This window comes from Pygocentrus nattereri, chromosome 25, assembly GCF_015220715.1.
Source record: "Pygocentrus nattereri isolate fPygNat1 chromosome 25, fPygNat1.pri, whole genome shotgun sequence".
NCBI classification, from domain to species: domain Eukaryota; kingdom Metazoa; phylum Chordata; class Actinopteri; order Characiformes; family Serrasalmidae; genus Pygocentrus; species Pygocentrus nattereri.
Window position 1 is genome coordinate 16,883,529 of NC_051235.1, and position 21,936 is coordinate 16,905,464.

Below are 21,936 nucleotides of genomic sequence, written 5' to 3' on the forward strand. Positions count from 1 at the left end.
CAAATACACTGCATTTCTCAAAACACTGACTTAATATCACTTATTCTCTTAAAATATTGACTTAGTATCTCTTAATAATTACATCTTTTTGAGATTTTTACTTAAAACAGATATTTTTTCAACAGTGAGTTATTGAATGTCAGAAAAGAAAATGAAACGTTTTGTTACAAAGGGCTGTATATCCTTTTGTACATCAGCGTGTGTGTGTGTGTGTGTGTGTGTGTGTGTGTGTGTGTGTGTGTGTGTAGCCCACTCCAGCGTGATTCTTGAACGTGGTCTGTATGAGTGTTGCCTGCAAAGCGTGGAATTATTTTTGAATAATACAGAATTATTTCATAATTAAATAATTAAAAATGATTTTAAATGTTCATGTAAGAGAGTGGGCTTTACACATAGAAGAAATATCAATACTATATTATGATTTATATCACCATTATTACAGAATTTAAAATGTGTTTTCCAACTTACTGCAGATATTACTATTTAAAAGTTATGAAGTTATGTATTATGTACAGCGTTTTGGAATAAAACTTTATTTTGAGAAAATAATCAATTATTTATAAAGAACACGAGTCATTATAACGACATAATCAGCCAGAGTTTTGAGAAAATAACTGAAAATGTTGGCACACGACCGACAGGAGCAGAGAGAACAGCTGAGCCTATACTCTACGCTCCACACGGGGGCGCACCACCCGTTGTCGTCGTGAACGCGCTCGGGTCCTCCCGGATCCCGTCGGCTTCAGTTCCCTGAGAGCGCCGCGCAGCTCGGCGCACACGCTGTGATCGCGGACTCGGACAGCGGCGAGGAGTCTGACGAACCCGCACACGCACAAGATGGCGGACTCCGACTCATGGGGTAAGAACCACACGTGCTGAGCTTTTACCTTCCTCCGAAGGTGGTGTTGATTAAACGCCCGGCGCCAATGTGTATTGTTGTTGTAACGGTAGACGCGGAAAGCTTCGAGCCGACTGAGCTGATCCAGAAGACGCCAGGGCTCCAGGACAAATGGGAAGGCGAGGACGAGGAAGACGACGTGAAGGTGGGTTAGTGAGCCGACTTTCACCCCACAGGGCTGGTCGGAGGATTTCCTAACTTGTGCCGTTGATTGAGCCGCGGTGACTGTCTGTGAAAAAGTCGTGTGCCCGCTGGCTCCTTGTGTTTTTAGCCCTTCAGCTAGCCTACAACGTTAGCCAGTACGGGCTTGGTCGGCGTTGGGCTGAAATAGCGGTCTGCTGCAGCTCTGGAGCTGTGAAAGTTAGCTTCTGGCTAATGAGATGGCGGTGTGACATTAGCGCGGCGTTGGCCAGCCTGATGGCAGAGTCTGAAGTTGGTCAACTAGCTACAAGTGTACTCTGAGAGCTGAGCCGTTTTTCAGAGGAGAAGACGGGTTTGGATCAACTCGAGTAACACACTCGGTCGACACTCAGGGCTGATGAGTATCGGTCAAACTGGCCGTCAGTGCCTTCGCATTCGGCCGAGCTGAGACGGCGTTGTGTGACGGGCCGCGGAGGAACGCGTGTTAGCACGCTGGCTAACTGGGTTATCCGCAGGTCCTCGTATTACCGCAGTTTCACTACTTTAATGTCGGTTTGTGCTCGTCTTCGTTCTCTTGACCCCATGGTCCGTGTAAAGGTACTCAAAAACGTCGTCGTAGTTGCTTTGCTTATTAATTTAACGCAGTTAACAGGACCGCTAACAGTTTCTAGCAGACACGCTAGCTTAGCCCGCTAGTATGAACATGCTGACAGGCCCTGGAGCGCCAGGTGGAGCTTTTCCCCCACAGATTGTACCGTGTGCTCCGTCTCGCTGATTCACCGGCGACAAGTCATTCAGGTTTAGTGCGTCTAATACAAATAACGCGTGTTATTGTCTCCCAAAGCTGAATCCGGCTGACAGCAGCTGGTGGCGCTTTATTGGCCGGTACCGTGGCGGTATCGTATGACTGAACTGAGTCATGCTGCGTCTTGCAACTTTTGACACTCGCTGGTTCTTCAGAGTGATCTAGAACCCTCTCAAATGACGCGTTCACCCCCCGGTCGCCTCGTCTGCGTTATGAATGAACAGTATTTCTACTTTTTGGAACGCGTTTCTGGAAAGGACTGGCTGGAGCTTTTCAGTAGCCAGCGAGGTACAAATGTACTCTGTAGAGGGGTCATGAGCGTTGATTCCCAGCAGAGCTTTCTAGTGTTTGGGGTTTTTTGGTGACTGTCATGACCTGATTTACATGTTCTTTATATCTGGTAACTGCCACTTGTATATTCATAGTTCAGTACGTGTTCTGCTGTCAAGTAGTCTTGATGTATTTTATCGAGACAGTTTCCCCACAGTGAGCTCCACATGAACACTTTTGAAAGTTTTGTGATGAAATTGGTTACATCAGAAATTTTAGTGGGGAACGAAGCATCTTCACAGAAAACCACTGCTTGACTTGCATTTGGTCAAGCAGTGAAGTGTTGTACTACAAATATCAGTGCTAAATTGGAATTGGCAGATAATGAGTTGAGGCATTTTTCATGAATGTACACCAGATACCACATAATGCCTCATAGGACATATGTTAACATTTTTAATTTCATATCAGCAGCTCACCTTTATGTGTGTTATGATATTCCGTGTTCTACCAGCCATCGTTAAAAAAACAGGCATTTTGCAGTTTGATGGATTCCGAAAGCCTGAATATTGTGTCCACTTTGTACTTGAATGATCATTTTATGTTCCAGTCTTTTAGTGAAACTTAGTTGCAGTATCTTGAGTGCTCTTTTTTTTGGTGCAGGACAATTGGGACGATGATGAAGAGGAGGAAGAGCCGAAAGAGCAGAAGATGGAGGAGAAAAAAATAGGTGCTGCTTTTCACTGAATTATAGTGTAAGGGGAGCAAACAAAGTAAATGTAGAAATTAAGTGTGGTGGACAAAACCTGGTATAATATATTATGTAAACCTAATGTAGAGTTATGTAGTGTTCTTGCAGTATTTACTGATTTGGGCCTAAACAAAATCTTAGAAACCATGAAATCATGTGGAGGCTTATTTTCATCTTCAGGTTGACTACTGATACGTGTGTGTGTGTGTATATCTGTTAAAATGTTTTGAATATTAATTTTGTATGGCAGCCGGATTGTCCCATTACATCTGACACGGGTGTCTTTCTGTATCTATCAGAGGAGAAAGCTCCAGAGAAGAAAAAGCTGAATGCTAAACTCAAAGAGAAAGAAAATGAGAAACAGAGGAAACAAGAGGAGCTCAAGAACAGGGTGAGTTATAACAAACTGATAGGTGGTTGGCCTTCTGGATTAAATTCCCTCTGTTGGGTCTCTTGAGTTTTCTATTATTCCAAGTCTTTCTATGGCAGGACTAAACTGTGCACAGTCAATGTTTAGACAGTTTCTGAGTACTGATCAAGAACTGTTCTTCTGCATTAAGGTTCCTGACTCTGACTTGTCTTAGAACTATACACCATCCCATCATCTTTTAAAGACAAACTTGCAGACTTATTTTAATTCTCTAAAAGGTTATATAATATAGCCCTCTAGTACAGTTCTTGAAACATATGTAATGTTCTCATTTAAAATGTTTGAATAGTTAGAGGAGTCCCGAGACGATGTGCAGCTCACCCCTGAGGAGCAGGCAGCAGAGAAGCTGCGTTTGCAGAAGCTGCAGGAGGAGTCAGACATGGCGCTAGCATGTGAAGCTTTTGGTAAGACCTTTCTCATGAACGGTAATGGCAAGAGTAAATTTATACAGAACACGTGATCGGTGTACTTCACATTATGCCTTCACATTATGTGGAGGTTCTTTAATCTTTCTTTACACTCACACTTCATTTATAGAAATGGTTCTTTAAACACTTCCACTCCAACCCAACTCTCAGCATCTGGAGATACGGGATTTAGAGGATGTATTATTTTCAAAATCCGCCAAAACACTTAAATTGGCCAGGGGTGCACAAACCTTTGCACATAACTGTATATTAGTTTTTTATATAAATAAATCCTGTTGAAAAAATTTGAGCGCTGACAGTTTACTTGCCGATAAAAGGAAAAAGAAAAACAAAAACTTTTGTCTCATGTCTTTTATTACCGCTCATTGACCACCATTTTCATGTTAACAGCCCTCAACTAATCTAATTTGCTGTAAAACCTATTTGTTTATGGACCAAAAACATTGAGATTAAAGCCTGCTGCACCTCACAGCACACTCCTGGTCAGTTTTTGTGTATTGGGCTCTTTCACATTATCAATTGTAATTAATTGACAAGCTCATCTATTTTTAACCTTTAATTACAGGTGTTGAGACAACTGTTACTACAAATAGTGCCTCTGGAATTGAAGCCATGTGTCCCTCAACTAAGGACGACTTTGTAGTTTTTGCAAAGTTGTTGAAAGACAAGATATCACAGTTTGAAAAGTCAGTGCATTATTCCAGCTTTTTGGAGTCGCTGTTTCGGGAGCTTTGTATTTCATGTGAGTGCTTTTCATCCTTCAGTTCTTATGCTTAAGTTGTTCATGGTAGGTTATGAGTTCTTGTGCCCTCTACTGGACTGCTCTGAGCAACTGTAGTTAGTACTTATCTATGCTGCATGTTGCTAGCTGTATTAAACCTAACAAAGAAATGTTTAAGTGAATTGAGGCCTGTTGAATCACTTGTAGACAACAAAATGTAGTTGCACTCTGCTCAAATAACCACTTTAGTCCACAGTTTCTGCAGACTAGCTTTTGTTTCTGTGTTGCTAAAATGTTTTTTCTTGCAGTGAATTATTAAGGGAATAGGTCATACTGTGTCATGCAGAGAGGAGTGTTCCTTTTCATTGATGTGCATTTATTGCTGTATTTTTCACAGTGGAAGTAGATGACCTAAGGAAAATCAGCAATTCCTTGTCAGTCCTTCTGAGTGAAAAACAAAAGCAGGAAAAGGTGAGTTGAGTATATTCCTTCAGTAAACACAGTAAGCAGATTTTAAGGGGCTGATGACTTCAATGCAAAGGTGTAATCCCACATCCCTGCAGTAGGGGGGGGGGCCCTTTTGTCTTTTAGTTACTCTTAGCCAGGGTTTTTAAGCCTTATCCATAGAAGGATAGGATGACTGAAGGTTTTCATTCCAGATAGAGCTGGCTGATATGGCCAGAAATGTTATGATAAACAAAATTCATACGGGTCAATATCGATACATATGATAAATGTCAAATCATTATTTCTCTTAAGTTTGTAGGCTAGTTTTTGCTCCTGGGTGGTTAATTGGTGTTTTAAACTATTGTTTGTGGTCAGAACATGACACTCGACAAACAATGGAACAATTCGCAAATCTGTCATGACACAGTGGGAGAAAGTTTCTGGTTGGCTGTTTTTACCAGCTGCAAAAGCACGGCCACAATTTTTGTAATAGTCATAATTTAAGAAAGAGAACAGATAATTTTTAGCTGTCTGACACAATATATCTAATGCTCGCTAAGTAAAAGCTTTAACTGCAGTGGTGATTCTCTCACACCAGACAAATGGAGTCCTCCTTTTAGGGTCGTTTATTTTTATTTATTTATTTATTTTAGTCATTCGATCTGCAGTAACATCAATTCGCCGTGCTGTGTGAGTGACAGTAGGCAGCTAGTGCTCTCCCACTCTTCTGTGCCTCATAGCTTTCTCAGTTTACTTTCTTTTAAATCAGGGCTGTAACTAACATGAACCCACTTCTTTCTTTTGTTGCTTGGGAATGCACTAATATTAAAATATGAATGTAAAGTGCTGTAGCATCGCTGTAGTTGTGTGGAGCAGACGTGATTTAGCACTGCTAAAGCTTAAGATGTATGGAAATAGGTGAGTTTACTGTAGGACAGTACGGTTACACCACTTATCTCGTCACTCACACTTGGTCACAGGAGAACAAATCACCTGTCGCTCCACTCAAAACAGGTAGTATATAACTCCACCTTTTCAGATGTTGTTAAAGTATATCTGGTGACTCATTTTACTCGTTTGCACCTTCCGTCTCTAATAATGTCAAAAATCTCAGAAGTGGGCCCTCTCCTGGCAACATTAGAGTAGTCACTTTCTTAGCAGTAGAAAACACCACCAGTGCTGTCTATCAGCTTGATCAGTAGTTTAAAGATTGAAACCAGTTGTTTAAAGGGGCGCAGTCAGGTGCACTGTTGCTTGTTTGGAATAAGAACCTGTAGTCACATAGTCCCTTTGTTTATAATATTGAACAACCATGTTTTGCCATGTAAACCTTGGTTTAAAAAGGCTTTTTCTGTGATCCACATGTATTTGTGTTGTCCTAAAGTATGGGATAAGTCTGTCTTTGCTTATATGTTGTCATTTGATGTTTTCCATAGGAAAAAGCCAAAAGCCAAAAGAAGAAAAAGAAGACTCTTGGTGGAGGTGGATTGAAAGCAACACTGAAAGATGACTTTAATGATTATGGAGAGTTTGGCGGCTACAATGATTATGAGGACTTCATGTGACAAAGGCTAAACCCAACCCCCTGCCCTGTCCCAACTCTCCTGTTTGCCTCTGTACCCAAATCACCCCTCAGACATGCAGCAGCACCCCCCTCATATTTATCAGTGCCATCTTGAACTAAACTGAACACTGTGTCAACCCTTTTGCTTCAGTGGTCAAAACAACTCTTAGTGAAGCTGCTATCACCAACATTGCCCTTTGGTGACAAAAGGAAAATATATCAAATCGCCTTGTATTTACAACTCTGCCTCCAACAAAGACTTGAGGACATGAGACATCCTTTGCACAAGTGTCTTCTCTTATTGGCCTAAATAAGAATTGCAATGCCTTATAGAACACCTAAAAATGAACTGAAATGGCTGGTGGTGTTACTTATGAGCAGTTTTATTTACATAGAAAGAAACAATATTCTATGCAAAATAGTTCTAGAGAATGTCTAGATGGGAAGTTTGGATATGTTGCTCTTCTTATGGATGTATCTGCAGAACAGTATATGGTATCTTTGATGGCCAGTCATCAGCAACATCAGATGCAAATAATGAAATTCTTTTTTCTATAAAAATCGGCCTATAAAAGTCAGCGCTTTTACAATAGGACACTACACGAGGAGCAGTGATGGCACACTGACTTACTGAAAAGGGATGGAAAGGCAAAAAACAAAGTACAAATACATTTGAAAATTTAGCATCGTGTTGGAAATGCTATTCAAATATCAGTAGTCAATTTTTAAAAATAACCTTAACATGTGGAAGGTTTTAGAGTATGCCATGGGTTTATTAGGGGGGTCATTTTAAAGTTTACTTTGCTCTCATGCTGGTAGATTTAAATTACTACTAATGCAGGAATGTCGGGCTCAGTCTTTTGTTATAGCTTCTGCAAGCTTGTATCAAGTAAGAGAAGGAGCAAGCTCTGGCTGAACAGACTAAATGTCTGCTCACCTTCAATAATATTTGACATCTGAGGGTTTTTTTGTTTGTTCTTAACCATTTGAAAAAAATTGCTTTACTAGATAGAAAAAAAAAACTGGTAAATGATAAGATTGGTGGCAGAACTCCAGCATTGTTTTTTAAGGATCTAATTTAATAAAATCATTGGTCAAAAGGAATTTCTCGATTGTGTGTTTTGTAGTTTTATTTCAAGTAAGTGAATCAAATACACTTGACATTTGTGTTATTTGGTTTTTGGGTGATTGACGTCCTGTATTATCTATGAAATAAATATCCCATTATTTACAGTTTCAAGTAGTAAATATGTATCACAGTACCAGTAAATATAATGTATATGATCAAAAATAACAGTTAAAGTAATTAAAAATATTCCCGGATGGTTCTGAAAGTAAGGTGTGCTACATTTTGACAAAATAACTTTCCTAAACATTGCTTTTCACTGCTGAAAAACTATCAACTCCCATCTTAAGTCATAAGTGTGCTTGGAGAAGTCGACCATTGTGGAGTGCTCCAGAAATATTCCATGAAGCTGGATTTATGGGTTAGAAAGCTAATTTTGTTTTCACTAAAATGAGCTGAGCATTACTGTGGGTTCAGCACTGGGTATATTTTATGATATGGTCTAACCCATCAATCAAGTTTTACAGTGCATCATGTAGTTTTTAAGAATGTTACATCAGCTATTATAAACCTACTTTATCTGCTTCAAAGATAATGGACCATCAGTGAATTTGGCATAGCTCTTTGGCAGTTGGTGATGCCAGCTCATCTCCTTTCGCCATGCTCATTGACTGTTCTGACCTTCAGCCTGTGGTTTGGGACTGTTTGTTGGGATTGCGAGTGCTCCTTCTCCGGCTATTGCGGAGTGCTGCTGAGGAGTCTCCTCTCTGTCTTCTGTTGCCTCGTCCTGGCCGAGTGCTTCCTGCTATGGCTCGGCCGGGAGAATTTTGGAGCTGCTGGAACACACTCTGTCTGGTGACTTCTTTGTCACCACAGGTGAAGGTTAGAGCTACACCTTCATTACTCTTCATAACTCGTGAGGTGCCATCTGATGTCCCATCAAAGCAACGACCAAGTGCTATCTCCTTAGCTGTGCGAGGATCTTGGTCGGTGACTGTGTAGATGCCATAGTTATGGCCAAGAGGGTCTAAAGGTGCAAGCATTGTGAACTCATTTGTGTCATTGTTGACAGCCAATGGAAGGTGGTTGACCAAGTATTCTTGTAGCATACCGTTAACACTGTCTCGCTTGCAGCTGCCCTGAGGAATCACCCTTACAAGGGTACGATCCACTCGGTCCTGGTCATAGAGCATGCCGCTGCATTTGAACTCTAAGCAGACGGCTGAGACAGATGACTGGTCCATGTCGCGAATGCTGCGGATGTCACGAATGCCATACAACTGGCCAACAGTCCTTGGATGGGTGCCTCCCATGTTGCGAGAACGAACATTGAGTTCATGAGGGCTGTTGATTTTGACTTTGATATAGCAAGCTCTGTATTCCATTGGCTTTGGCCACCAGCTCAGGTAGTCTTCTGTCCAACTCATTGGATCGTCCTCATTGAAAGGAACCGTGTTGTAGTCGTAGCGATCTCCCTCAACTCTCGAAAAGCGGAAGTGAGGTGCACTGAATGGAGCCTCCTCACATTCCTTCAGCTTTTCAAATGGATAAATCGGGCCATTTGCTTCCTCAGCTGTGTTCGGACTGGGCTTTGCTACATTGATGCTGAAAGCTGTCTTCTTGATTCTGGCATCATCGTGGTCTGTTCGTCTGTAGTTCAGTTTATTCAGATATGGCTGGGGGACACCAATGATATTTGGATTTAATTTTGGAGCTGAAGACACTGCCTCCAGTTCTTCGCCTCCAAGGTTGGCCATGATGTAAGCAGAATATGCATCTGCTCTCTGTTCATCACAGAAGGCAGGTAGACAAGCACCATTAGGGCCAGTGATTACACTGTCGAACCTTCCCCAGGCACGTGGATTACTTGAGTAGCCAGCTGTAGGCTCCATATTAATCAAGGTCATCACGACACCCTCAACTTGCTCACTTGACATAAAGCGTTCGCTGCGGAACGCACGGACCTTAACGTAACATCTCCTATTTTCAGGCACGTCTAAATTAAACAGCCTTCTTTCTCTGATTTCCATGTTGCCAATAAGGAATGTCCTCTCCTCTCGTTTTCCTCGTTGCTTCTTCTCCATCTGGAATTGTCCCTCTTCTTCCCAAAGACCAGTCTCAGGGTTGAGGGACCACAGCTTCATTGTCTTCAAGTGTTCAGACATCTTCACTTGGGCTGCATCAAGACGAACTTTAACTTCTCCAGCATTCAGCGGTTCACTGCTCTCCTTATCCCGGAAGTCAACTGAGAACATGCCATAGGTTCTCAAAGGTAGTGTGTCACCTTCAGCATCAACAAAGTTGAGATCACTCTGAGCAGCTGCTGCTGTGGATACATCTCTTGGGTCCAGGAAGGTAACGCTGGCCTGGACGTCCCCTACAAACACCTCTCCATTCTCTTTGTAGAAAGCATTGGGTGGAATTTCTATCTCAGCCATGGGTTCCTCTCCTTCTACCTCTCCAAGCTCTAGTTTGTTGGTTTCTGTTGAGTGAATGGTAACAGGAGGCTTCTTCCTTAGCAATTTGATCTCATGGTATACAGCCCCACCTTTAGAATTGAACAAAAGTACTTTGGTAGTGTTCACAAACTTCTGCATATTGTCTATGAAAGTAAGAACTAGCCTTTCAGTGCCAGTGGGTACCTGGATGGAGAATGTGCCCCTGTAACCTGTCCGACTAACCCTCACACCATCCATGTAGATGTGTCCAAATCTCATGGGCTCTCCAGTATCTGCAGCGATAGCACGTCCATGAACTATAGCTTTTGTATCAACACATTTTTTACAGCCACATTGTGTGACCACCATTGTGGGCAACTGGTAGCCTTGACATGTTATTTGTCTTTCTTCCATCTTGGACACTCCACAGCAGAAAGATATGGAATCTTTGCATCGAATACCATTGTCTAGCTGGCCAGTACACGTTCCTATAGGGCATCTTCCTATGTCATAATACAATGAGTTTGTCTGGTTCTGGAAGCAGTCATGAGGTAGGCGGATCAAGTGTGCTTCAGGCTTCGGGTTGCACGATGGTTCATCTTGGCCTTTAGATAGAAAGAGGTTAAAATTTAAAAAGCAAAAAGCTGAAAAGGTACACAAAGTACACTGTTGTATATACACTGACCAGCCAAATCACTAAGTGCTTCTACCTTATATCTAGACTCACTGTCCATTTTATGAGGTCGATTTGCCATAGAGGTGCACTTTTTAGTTCTACAATTATAGAATGTATCTGCACATTGTAAGGCCCCCTTTTTACCCTGTTACCAGCTAAATTCACTGGTCCTGTGGGCAGCGTCCTGTGACCACTGATGAAGGTCTAGGGGATGACTCACACAAGCTGTGCAGCAACAGATAAGTCGTTGTCCCTGACTTTATGTCTACAATGTGAATAAGAAGATAGATGTATCTGTGTTAAAAAAAAAAAAACAACAAACTCCAGCTACACTGCTGTGTCTCATCCACTCATACAAGTGCAACACACATGTCACTACCATGTCAGTTTCACTGCTGCAGTGCTAAGAATGATCCTCTACCCAAATAATATCTGGTCTCATTGGGTGTTGATCATTGAGGAACAGGGTAAAAGAGAGCTAACAAATTTGCAAAAAACCAGATGGACTGCTATAATTGTAGAACTATAAGGTGCATCTGTAAGGTAAGGTAACCTAATAAAAAGGACAAAGAGTATAGCTTTAAGTAGATGTACTCAATAAAGTGGCCAGTCTGTGTATATGCAGTATAGTATTTGCATTTGATTACCAATGACTGTGAGGGTAGCTGGCTTTGATTTAATAGCTCCATTCTCATTACTGGCTCTGCAGTAGTACTCTCCAGCCTGGTCCATCTGCAAGTTCCTCAAAACCAAAGTCTCATCATAACGATATCTACTTTTCTGAAGCAGACTTCCATTGTGAAACCTGGGGGAAAAATATCATTGTGGTAAAATTGAGATCAGTAATTCTATCTGTTTCACACTCTTTTTCCTGAATAAGAACTGTTATTGGTACTATAAAAAGTACTGATTGTTATGGCTGTCTTATAATTGACTTAATTTTATACATGAAATACATCACAATCTGACAAAAATATGTCCTCCAGTAAATGAACAAAATATATTTAAGATGCAATTCAGAGACCAATTGGACAAACTCTTAAAAGTCATAAGATACAAATTGGGACAAAACACAGCTTTGGGAATTTGTTGTGAATATGGTACATGATGGTTGTTTGAATGTGGTATCTGATTGAAGATTAGCTCTCTGAGATGTTTCTAGCCTTGCATCTTACCATTGGTACGCTTCAGGTTCAGTCGATCCCGCAATCTTGCAGCAAAATGCAGCTGTTTGACCCTTTCTCCTGGCTTTGGATTCTGGGTTCTTTTGTACATACAGTTTTTCTGGGGGAGATAATTGGCAAGAGTTTTTTCTCCATCAAGCAAGCATGCAAGCATATTTTGCATTTTTAATGAAAAGAGGGTTAATTGTTTTTTTCTGTGACTATTGACCTACCAGGCTATTCACAGTTTTGTGTCCAGGTGATTTTCTTTAATAGATAAAAATAAACATGACTTTTATTTAAATGAATAAGAATTAATCAGGTTATTACTTGCTCTGTCCAGGTTCACATTAAGCACAGTGGTGTGTTCAGAGCTCAGTGGCACGATGACTCTTTGAGGAGTGTGGTTCTGCATCTTAATCAGCAGTGTGGTGTTGCCATCGGGGCAGATTCCTGGCACACGGAAGTGTCCATTATGGTCAGTTAGTGTAAGAAGCTTGGGGCTTTTTTCAGAGAGGAGGATGGTTGCCCCAGGAGCTGGGAGACCCCCAGCACTGCGAACCGACCCAAGAATGGTGTGTTCCTGACATGTGCAGGCGTTACACTCTGCATTCACTTTCCCCATAGCACACTTCAGATCACAACCTACAGCAACAGCAGAGAGAGTTTCTCTTATTAACATCATAATGTGTTTTACTAGGCTTTAAATATATCAAGCCTGTTTTTTACTGTTTGGTTAGTCCAATAGGCCAGAAAGCTGTGCACCAAGCAGACCCTGCAGTTTGATTAGCCTGTCTAATAACCAATTGCATTTAAAGACGTGTATTACCTGGACATGTGGGTCCTTTGCACTGCCTGCCCTCTACGGTTGGACCGTTGCATGGCCTGGATTGTGTCTTGCAGGTTCTGGTCCGCACGTGAACTGCTACCTGACCACACTGTGCTGGGCAGGTGCTCCATTCTGACCATTGACCCCACACTCCATGGATTTCTGGCTGCTTGTCTGAAAACCAAAAGGGTTCTAATTAAATTGTTTTTTCTGGTTTTCATGACACTCACGTTCTCAGCCAAACCTGTTTAAAGAAATCTAGACCTTTGTCAAGAACCTTCATTTTTTGGTGCATTTGATTGAAACTGGAATTACAGCTCTTTCGTCAGATCAGGGGCATCAAACTGGGTTCCTTTTTGGTCAATGCTCTAAAAAGTTTATGATGCAAAATGCTAATCCCTCACTTGCAGTCCGCGCTTGATGTACCTGCAAGGGCCAAAGGGTGTCCCATTTCTCAATCAAGTAGGCAATCAAGGGCTGTTAAAACATTGGTCTTATCATCTGGAGATTGCAACTTCAGTCCCTGGCGATGCCACAGCCATCTGTGGCTAGGTGTTCAAGAAAGTATAAGATGGCCCTCAATCTCAACCGATCACCCAGTGTCCTGCTAGCCAGCGCAGAATTCTAACAGAATTGGCATTAAGTGCTCTCCACTTAAGTGAAATGTGTTGAGATGTTCAATGATGTTGCATTAGTGGCAGTTTGAAAAGATGTGGTGGCACTTCACAGGTCTTGGAGGAAACATGCTAACCTTCACCCTCCTAGCTTGGTAGCATTATGTGACAAGGGGAGACCTACCTAGTGGGCATAATTAGCAAAGACAAAGCTGGATACGAAAAAGAAGTCACAAGCACTCTCTGTGTAACCTTGATTCAGGCTAGGCCTGACCGACAAGAAGATATTTAAGTGTAGGCTGTAATCATTTTTGAAATATCATTTTAGTAGTCTAATAGTCATTGATCTGCATTATGTTTATAATCAATACTGTGCAACTTTAGGAAATTTTAGGACAAATTAGGTCATTTGAAAAAAACAAAACAACAAGAAGAATGCCTGATAATGACCCAGCGTTAAGTTCGAACATAATTTCCAGTGTCGACTTTTTGTCGTCTCTGTTTGACTGGCCTCCGGGTCTCCACCCATACTGGGAAAGCAATGGCGATTAAAAATGAGCTAAAATCACACAGTAAATTGCAGTGAATATGCCAAAGCAGAATATTTAAAGTGATTGACAGCTTTGTGTCCAGCTGCCACAAAGTCAGTCACACTTCTCTGTACAAGCACAGCCTCTTTTACTGCCGGCTTGAGTCATTTGTTCATTAGCGAGGCAGTGAATATTTGGCTTATACCACATGGTGTCAGCTGGTATTGGAATAAATGAGTAAATGAGCATGGTGTCAGGTATTGGGTCGGTATTGATGTGTCTTAACTTAGAACAGCTGATTATTTTATTACATCATATTATACATTACAAAACCCTTATTTGTCAGTGATCTGTTATCACTTTGTGTGATGATTAACTGATTTTAATCAATTGAATTTTAGCTTTCTCGCACCAGAGGAGAACCATCAGGGCCCTCTACACCCTCAGAGAGGGCCTAATATATTCTAAAAATAATATATTTAATCGAGCAGTTGTTTTATCTGATCATATTTTGACAATTAACATCTAAACAAATACAAATGTAAGCTAATAAATCTGTCAAACCTCCCTGTTGAATTAGTACAGTAATGCGAGGGGTGACATTGAAGCCCCTCTGTCTCCCTATCAGAATGCTGCCGTATCTGCTGTTTTTGGTGGTCCTGCTATAAATTTACAGAGGGACAAGCAACAGTAATTAACTGAAAGAACAATTTTAATGACAGAAAAACAGACCAATCATATCCTCTACAGAGGTGGGCTTTGCACCCACCGTGGGGGCGCACAGACTCTAGGGACCCAAAACTAGCGAGTAAAGCTAACCTAGCTAGCTTGCTGGTGCATGACGGAAGGCGAGAGTAGCGTTACCGCTGTTGAGGAGGACGTCGCTGTGAGTTTATTATCCGCACCGTTTTCTAGACTTTAACTCCAACTTCCACTGAAAAGTTGGAGTTAACCGGCAAATGACGAGCTAAGTTACACCAGAACTTAATTTAGTGCAAAAAAGTCTTTTGCGAGGCCTTTCAGCTCAATTACACCACGATATGTTACCCGGATGACGGGATCGGCCGAGGGGCAGAAGCTCTGCTGCTGGGACTGGGTACTGTTGGTCCGGGAGGGAGGGGGTCTCGGGCCGGAGAGGGATAAACTTCCTAAATCACAAAATCCAAGTCAGCCCATCACCATTACAGCGCCCGAGAAACGATTCTTGGTTAATTTAAAAGCAAATCACCTACATGACCCCTCCATCTACCACTGCACCCAGACGGACAGGCGGATGGACTTCGTTCTCGGGTCCCGGATCAGACGGTAGGGTATTTAGTTCATATGCCCGCTGATTTTATTCTGTCCGCCGCTGACACTGTTTGTGTAATGTGAAGGTTTATTGGGGAAGACGGCCGTTATGAGGAGTCGCCGGTCATTCTTCTGAAGCTGGTGTGTCTGACGCTCCTGGCTGTCAGGCTGTGTGTTGAGGAAATGAGTTGTTTTATTCAGGTGATAATCCTCTCTGTGCTGTTTGCTCCTTGCATTTTAAAGCTGACCTGTCGTCTGAATGTCTGTTTCTCAGCCTTTACAGTGCTTTAGGAGGCGAAACATCATAGAATGAATTTATCTTAAATCTTTCATACAAATCTTCTCAAATTTACTTCTCAAGATTAATGACCACAATTTGTGAGACAGAAAATGGATAATGAGAACATGTCAGATACTAGTGAAAACATGGAATAGGTTTTTATGCCCACAGTAAACTTTTAGTCTTTAGAGACACACAACATGAAAACAACATGAAAATCCACCCATTTGCGTAACATTGTGAACATGATAGTAGTCAAAACATGAAACAGCTCTTTATGCGCACGCAGACATATTTTTTGCACTTTGAACAGGTTATGCTGGTCTTACAATCGTTTTGGGTCGGACAGACCCGACACCTGCCACGTTTCATGATGTATATCAATATATTTCATATATATTCATATATATATGAAATATATCAACTCAAATGTATCAACTGCACCTGCAGGTGTGGTCATGTTAGGTCACACACACTGACAGACAAGTTTTAACAGCTAAAACAGCTTGGGGTCACCCCTGAGGATGACCAATGCGTGCAATATGTGTTCAGCACATTGAAAAAATATCATCATGACAATTTTATGCTTTATCAGTTGTCCCCATCAAATTTTTTGAATGATAAACATTGAATGGGGTCAGATTGACCCCAAGGACGATAGGAGGGTTAAGAAATCTGATAAGGAGAGCTGGATTTTAGCTCAGTAATGTGATTTGTCAGTGCTTATAATAGTATATATCTCTTATAAACTCGTACTGTAATTCTATCGGATTTCTAAGTGCGTATAAACCCGTACTCTAATTCTGTCGGATTTCTAAGTGCGTATAAACCCGTACTCTAATTCTATCGGATTTCTAAGTGCGTATAAACCCGTACTCTAATTCTATCGGATTTCTAAGTGCGTATAAACCCGTACTCTAATTCTATTGGATTTCTAGGTGCGTATAAACCTGTACTCTAATTCTATTGGATTTCTAAGTGCGTATAAACCCGTACTCTAATTCTGTCGGATTTCTAAGTGCGTATAAACCCGTACTCTAATTCTATCGGATTTCTAAGTGCGTATAAACCCGTACTCTAATTCTATCGGATTTCTAAGTGCGTATAAACCCGTACTCTAATTCTATTGGATTTCTAGGTGCGTATAAACCTGTACTCTAATTCTATTGGATTTCTAAGTGCGTATAAACCCGTACTCTAATTCTGTCGGATTTCTAAGTGCGTATAAACCCGTACTCTAATTCTATCGGATTTCTAAGTGCGTATAAACCCGTACTCTAATTCTATCGGATTTCTAAGTGCGTATAAACCCGTACTCTAATTCTATCGGATTTCTAAGTGCGTATAAACCCGTACTCTAATTCTATCGGATTTCTAGGTGCGTATAAACCTGTACTCTAATTCTATTGGATTTCTAAGTGCGTATAAACCCGTACTCTAATTCTATCGGATTTCTAAGTGCGTATAAACTCGTCCTCTAATTCTATAAGATTTCTAAGTGCGTATAAACCCGTACTCTAATTCTATCGGATTTCTAAGTGCGTATAAACTCGTCCTCTAATTCTATTGGATTTCTCGACGCGTATAAACTCGTAATCTAATTCTATTGGATTTCTCGACGCGTATAAACTCGTCCTCTAATTCTATTGGATTTCTAAGTGCGTATAAACCCGTACTCTAATTCTATTGAATTTCTCGACGCGTATAAACTCGTACTCTAATTCTATCGGATTTCTCGACGCGTATAAACTCGTACTCTAATTCTATTGGGTTTCTCGGTTTGCGTTTTACGTTGTGTTTACATCAGGTCTTCTTCTGTGAGTTTATTGGCTGGTTGCAAAGCAGAAATCAGATTATTGTCTGACTCATGTAGACTGGAAGTCTCCCCATTATCTGATTACTCGAGCATATAAAATGCATTGATCGGATTTGCACTCAGTAATCTGATCATCGCTGATGCAGCTCGGGTTGGGTTCGGATAAAACTTTGTTGAGCTCAGGCCAGTTTAGGACTCAACTTGATGTGTTTTGCCATGTGTCAGGTCTTGAAATTAAGTTCTTCGGCTGTGTTTGGGTTCAGACCACAATTTTAGGCCCAAGTAAAGCTCTACACTAAAGTGCGGACTTTAAGGAGGACTGCAGGACTTCAAGTGCTTTTTATGACGGCTCTGTAGAGCTGTTGCCTGAGAAGAATCCTGTTTAACGCCATTGCATTAGTCTAGATATAGTACAGACTGATACTTTTTAGTTACCCTTATAATGGACCAATAACTAAAACCATGATGATGGTGATATCTGTGCAAAACATGCCAAAACATAAATATACATAAATCAACATATCATACAGTACCTCTTGAGCAGAGGAACCGAACTGCGTAATTGGAGCAATTCTTTCCTGGAGGCTGCTCTGCATTGACGCACCAGAATCCCACGGCAGGGTCAGCGTGCACCCTCTCTCCAGTCCTGCGTGCTGGGATCCAGTCTGTAGTACGAGCATCCAGGGCCTGTGGAGAGCTGCACACACGTGTTCGATAATAGAAACGAATGGCATCCAGCTGCTCATAGTCACCCCTTCCTCCCGGATGATCGATGTTAAACCACGTTGTCCACTCATAGTCATCTGAAAAGAGGGATAGAAACGTCCTTGCTTAGACAGGCCGTTGAATGTAAGGCCTTTTTGGATGAATTGCAGTTGGTCTTTTAAAACCTATGCAATATTTTTTGTTGTTAAATTGTGGAGCACAATTGCAGTTAAGCATATCAGGTATAACCTCAGGCAGTTGTCTGTGTGAGTGCGCCTTAATGATCATGAGTGAATGTTGTTTTGATTATGCCCTGTTGTGCATGAACACAAGGTCACCTTCATTATAGAACGCAGCTGGATCACGGCTCACAGATCTTCCATTGTGTGCTCTCTGTGGTCCTATGGAGAAATGAGGCTTTTTAGAGAAACAGTCAAGAAGTTGACCATTTCTTTGTACATTTTTAGGTCACAGAGTTTTTATAATGTGTGGACTGAAATAAAATCATCTACACTTTGTTGACTCCCATTACGTTTTGGAACAGTCATTATTTACCCAGAAAATGACTTTGAAAATGTACCTCATTTTGTTTCAAGGCACCGCTGGCCCATTTACATCTAATTTAGCAGCTGAAAAGCATTTTCAGCAAACAATAACCATTATGCTGTTTTTATCCGTTGATTATAAAGCAATCATGCTAATGTTTATGTTGAAATTAACTTATACTGTGGTGTGGGATATGCTGTGTACCAATAAATGACGTAAATATTGCGATAGTTCCTCCTCATCTGTTAGCCATTAAACTCTGTGCTGTTCTCACCATTGGAGGTTGACAGTTATTCGTTTAATAGCATTATATCACAGTATATGGTAATGCAAGCTGTTAAGCTAGATCTACAACAAACCGTTCTCAAGTTTCTTATGCTTCCCCAGACTACCTCGCTTAGCCCTGGGGTTTGTCAGAGGTAACCGATGCTACTGGACCTGGCACAAACACAGAAGTGTGGCCAATTGCTGACAGGTGGCTCCACAGCCTCTGGCTTACATGCATAACTTCCAATCAACCTCTGGATATAAGTGGGGAAATACAACAATAAGGCTATTTGTCCACTAGTGGCTTTACTTAACTGGGATGAGTGGAATTTCATGGGCTCATATGACCATAAGGCAGCTGTTAATGTCCTATTAGGATGGCTGCTTTCAGCACAGAGAACTTCACATTAAAAACCTACAAGCTTGCCAAAATTTAATGCTTTATAGCAACACACTTTCCACCCAGAGTGGTTTTCTCATGAAGTCCTTGAAATGGTTGATTATTCAATAATAGGGGTGTAAAATGCATCAGTGAAGAATAGCTATAGCTCTATATAATGTAAAAGAGGCCTAATGGATTTTTAATTGTATGTATTCCACCACTGTATAAATAGTTCTTCCATTCTCATAACCGAGTGCTCAGAGATTTACACTCCTTTAATAATAAATCAGAGACTGAGCTAGAAGGTCCAAGCATGGCTACATTCTTGGTTCATGCCAGACTGCATTTTGACCACTGGATGAGAGGCAGAGAACTCGGCAGAAGGTGTTTTTCCAAATGTAGTGCAAAAGAAAGGGCAAGGGAAACAAACCTTGAGAGAAGGTGCCAATAATTCCACAGAGAACAAGAAGAAAGGCCCACATTAATGGGTAGCCCATCCTGGCTGTGTACTAGCAACCTTTGGCCCCTGGTAATGACCCTTTGCTCTTTTCACGCTAATTATAGTCCAGCCACAGAACTCCTGTAGGTCAGAGAGAAGCCAAAAGCACTTGTGAGCTGGAAAATAGATACTGTCTTAGTTACTGTTCTAGAAAAAAGCCTTTGATTGGTATAGAACCTTTATGTTATGTGGAAGGATAGGTTTTAGTTCACAAAAATGGTTTTCTATTGAAAGATTATTTAAGGGAACCAAAGTGGTTCTTCAGCCTTTCAGGATCTGGTTGGTTTCTAGGTTGGATTTAGGAAAAGGTTTTGTAAGTAGAGTTCAGACAGGGCAAAATCAGCTGTAGAACTGAAGCACGATTTAGATTTTCTCTCAGATATCACATCTGTGATAGTCATCAGTGTGAGTCAGGGGAGCGTAAAAATGTTTCTACATCCAACAAAAAAAACCCCACAGACTGACTTACGCATATTCCATATGTACCAGTTGGAGCAGACACACACCGATTGACCACCATTTCATTTTCACAGAATTTTCATTCAGTTAATAGAAGTCTAGTTAACTCTGCATTGAAAAACTAAAGCATATCACTATCAGTGATTCTGCAAAATGTAAACTTTACAGAAGAAGTCAAAAACATTTTAGTGCAAGTAAATGTGTAGAGAAAATTATGTAATTGTTTTATATAATTTTGGACCATTTCTGTTGATGTATGAAAGGCTAGCTGCTAATCTCAAATGATGTAGAAAAATAAAAGCCAAAAAAATGGATATACATAGTTTTGCTATGAGAGCAACAACATATGGTATTTCAGGACTCAGAGTTACACAACAATACATGCACAATAACAATACATGTGTTTTTTGTATGTGAAGTATATTTACAATATGTTTTAAAAACATTCATTTCAAAATAGACAATGCTGATCAAAAACATTGTTGGTCAATTTCATACATTGTAAAAATTGTATGATATTCAATTTACATATCAGAACTTAATAACAAACCTCTACACTCTATAATCAGTTCGTGATGAATTGATTAATAGAAATGGTCTTGAATTCAAAACAATACATTACAGTACATTAATGTATATTAAAATTAAGGAAGCTTTATGTCTGTAAAGTCGCTGTTTCATTTTTAACTTTGCATTGTGTTATTTGTCATGATAAGTCAGTCAATAGAAATTTGTCTAAAATTGTTTTGGAAAAAAACTTACATACATTAACTTTCAGTAAAAGAATGTTCTTCTTCTGTATAGTTACAATTTTGGAGACACAAACTTTAATTTTGACAAAGACAGTATATAGACATATAAAGAGAAAAATAAGGCAAATATCACTGATTTGTATTGTTAATGATGATGATTAGTGAATGTGAAGTTCTCAATCTTACCCAAGTCAGAGTCTTCTAGAGAGGTGAGAAGGGCTTTATGTGTGCTCTGCAGGAAGCATGCAGAGTGTGTGAGAGTGTGTGTGTGCTCTTATATAGCTTAGCTCTGTCGTGGGGTCGGCTCCATGCCACTGTCAGGAAACCAGATGACAGCATTAGGAAACCACAGAAATGAGCCCACCTCTCTGTTTTAAGACTGGACTGTTTTAGAATAATGCATGTTCTTGAGCAGAACTTCAGTAGGAGTACGGGGTTACATCTTCTCCAGCAGGGTTGAGTTTCACTGTGAGGTTGCATGTTCTTGAGTTTTGTTTGAGCACACTGAATCATGACGCACTGAATTTACTTGATTAAAATATTTTCATCTTGAATCAACACTGTTATTGTTGAGAGGAAGTAAACTTGAAGACTGTATTGAAAATATTTTATTCATGGGGATGATATGTTTGAATCAGGTAAATAAACTTTTTTACAGTACACTGTGAAAAGCTGCACTATGTAAGATTTGGTGATTTCCACCCTCTGGTGGAAATGTGTAATTACAGAAGAACATTTTTGTAACATTGGTTGTGCTTCTGAATTTAATTACCATTCTATCTGAGGAATTAAGAGAGCTGAATCTGGACAATTTGGTGGAGCTACAAATAGTGCAATTTGTTGTATTTAGAACCATGACTTCTGTATTAAACCATTTTATGTTTAAATGGTTCTTTGTATGGTGAAATCATTGTTCAGCTTGATGGAGAATACATTGTGTAAAGCACCAAAAAGGGTTCTTTTGTTGTTATGATGTCAAATTTGTAACAGGAGGCAAACCCTTTTTGGTTCTACAGTGAACCATGTTCAAAAAAGTTCTATGTAGAACCTTTTACAACATCTTCTGCATCAGTCTGAAGAACCATTCCAACATGCAAAGAACCATTAAGCATGAAATGGTTTTATAAAGAACTCATGGTTCTTATATTTAGATTGGAATCCTTGACCAA

At 40.5% G+C, this 21,936-nt stretch overlaps 2 protein-coding genes across 2 annotated transcripts; one reads left to right on the top strand and one right to left on the bottom strand.

Moving 5' to 3' along the window:
* Positions 1–704: 704 nt before the first annotated feature.
* On the top strand, positions 705–7,559 carry eif3jb (eukaryotic translation initiation factor 3, subunit Jb). The gene is made up of 8 exons (XM_017683665.2): positions 705–859; positions 952–1,043; positions 2,778–2,844; positions 3,165–3,256; positions 3,585–3,699; positions 4,289–4,465; positions 4,842–4,915; positions 6,328–7,559. Exons 1-8 carry the CDS (start codon positions 838–840, stop codon positions 6,454–6,456), a joined length of 768 nt encoding a protein of 255 aa, XP_017539154.1. The 5' UTR covers positions 705–837; the 3' UTR covers positions 6,457–7,559.
* LOC108411886 (cartilage intermediate layer protein, nucleotide pyrophosphohydrolase) lies at positions 6,668–20,999 on the bottom strand. Its single transcript, XM_017683667.2, has 9 exons — positions 20,954–20,999; positions 19,488–19,637; positions 18,201–18,263; positions 17,691–17,960; positions 12,628–12,801; positions 12,129–12,443; positions 11,811–11,919; positions 11,283–11,440; positions 6,668–10,564 (listed from the first exon to the last, which is right to left on the bottom strand). The coding sequence occupies exons 2-9, from the start codon at positions 19,552–19,554 to the stop codon at positions 8,205–8,207; spliced, it is 3,516 nt and encodes a 1,171-aa protein (XP_017539156.1). The 5' UTR covers positions 19,555–19,637; positions 20,954–20,999; the 3' UTR covers positions 6,668–8,204.
* Between the last annotated feature and the right edge of the window lie 937 nt (positions 21,000–21,936).

What these genes read in the sequence shown, in the direction of transcription:
- eif3jb (XM_017683665.2), top strand. Translation starts at nt 838, where the DNA reads ATGGCGGACTCCGACTCATGGG. An exon ending in GCTAGCATGTGAAGCTTTTG is followed by an intron (nt 3,700 to 4,288) that starts GTAAGACCTTTC and finishes CTTTAATTACAG; the next exon opens with GTGTTGAGACAACTGTTACT. An exon ending in TCGGGAGCTTTGTATTTCAT is followed by an intron (nt 4,466 to 4,841) that starts GTGAGTGCTTTT and finishes TATTTTTCACAG; the next exon opens with TGGAAGTAGATGACCTAAGG.
- LOC108411886 (XM_017683667.2), bottom strand. Translation starts at nt 19,554, where the DNA reads ATGGGCTACCCATTAATGTGGGCCTTTCTTCTTGTTCTCTGTGGAATT. An exon ending in TCGGTTCCTCTGCTCAAGAG is followed by an intron (nt 12,802 to 17,690) that starts GTACTGTATGAT and finishes TTTGGTTTTCAG; the next exon opens with ACAAGCAGCCAGAAATCCAT. An exon ending in GAACCTGAAGCGTACCAATG is followed by an intron (nt 11,441 to 11,810) that starts GTAAGATGCAAG and finishes TTTTTCCCCCAG; the next exon opens with GTTTCACAATGGAAGTCTGC.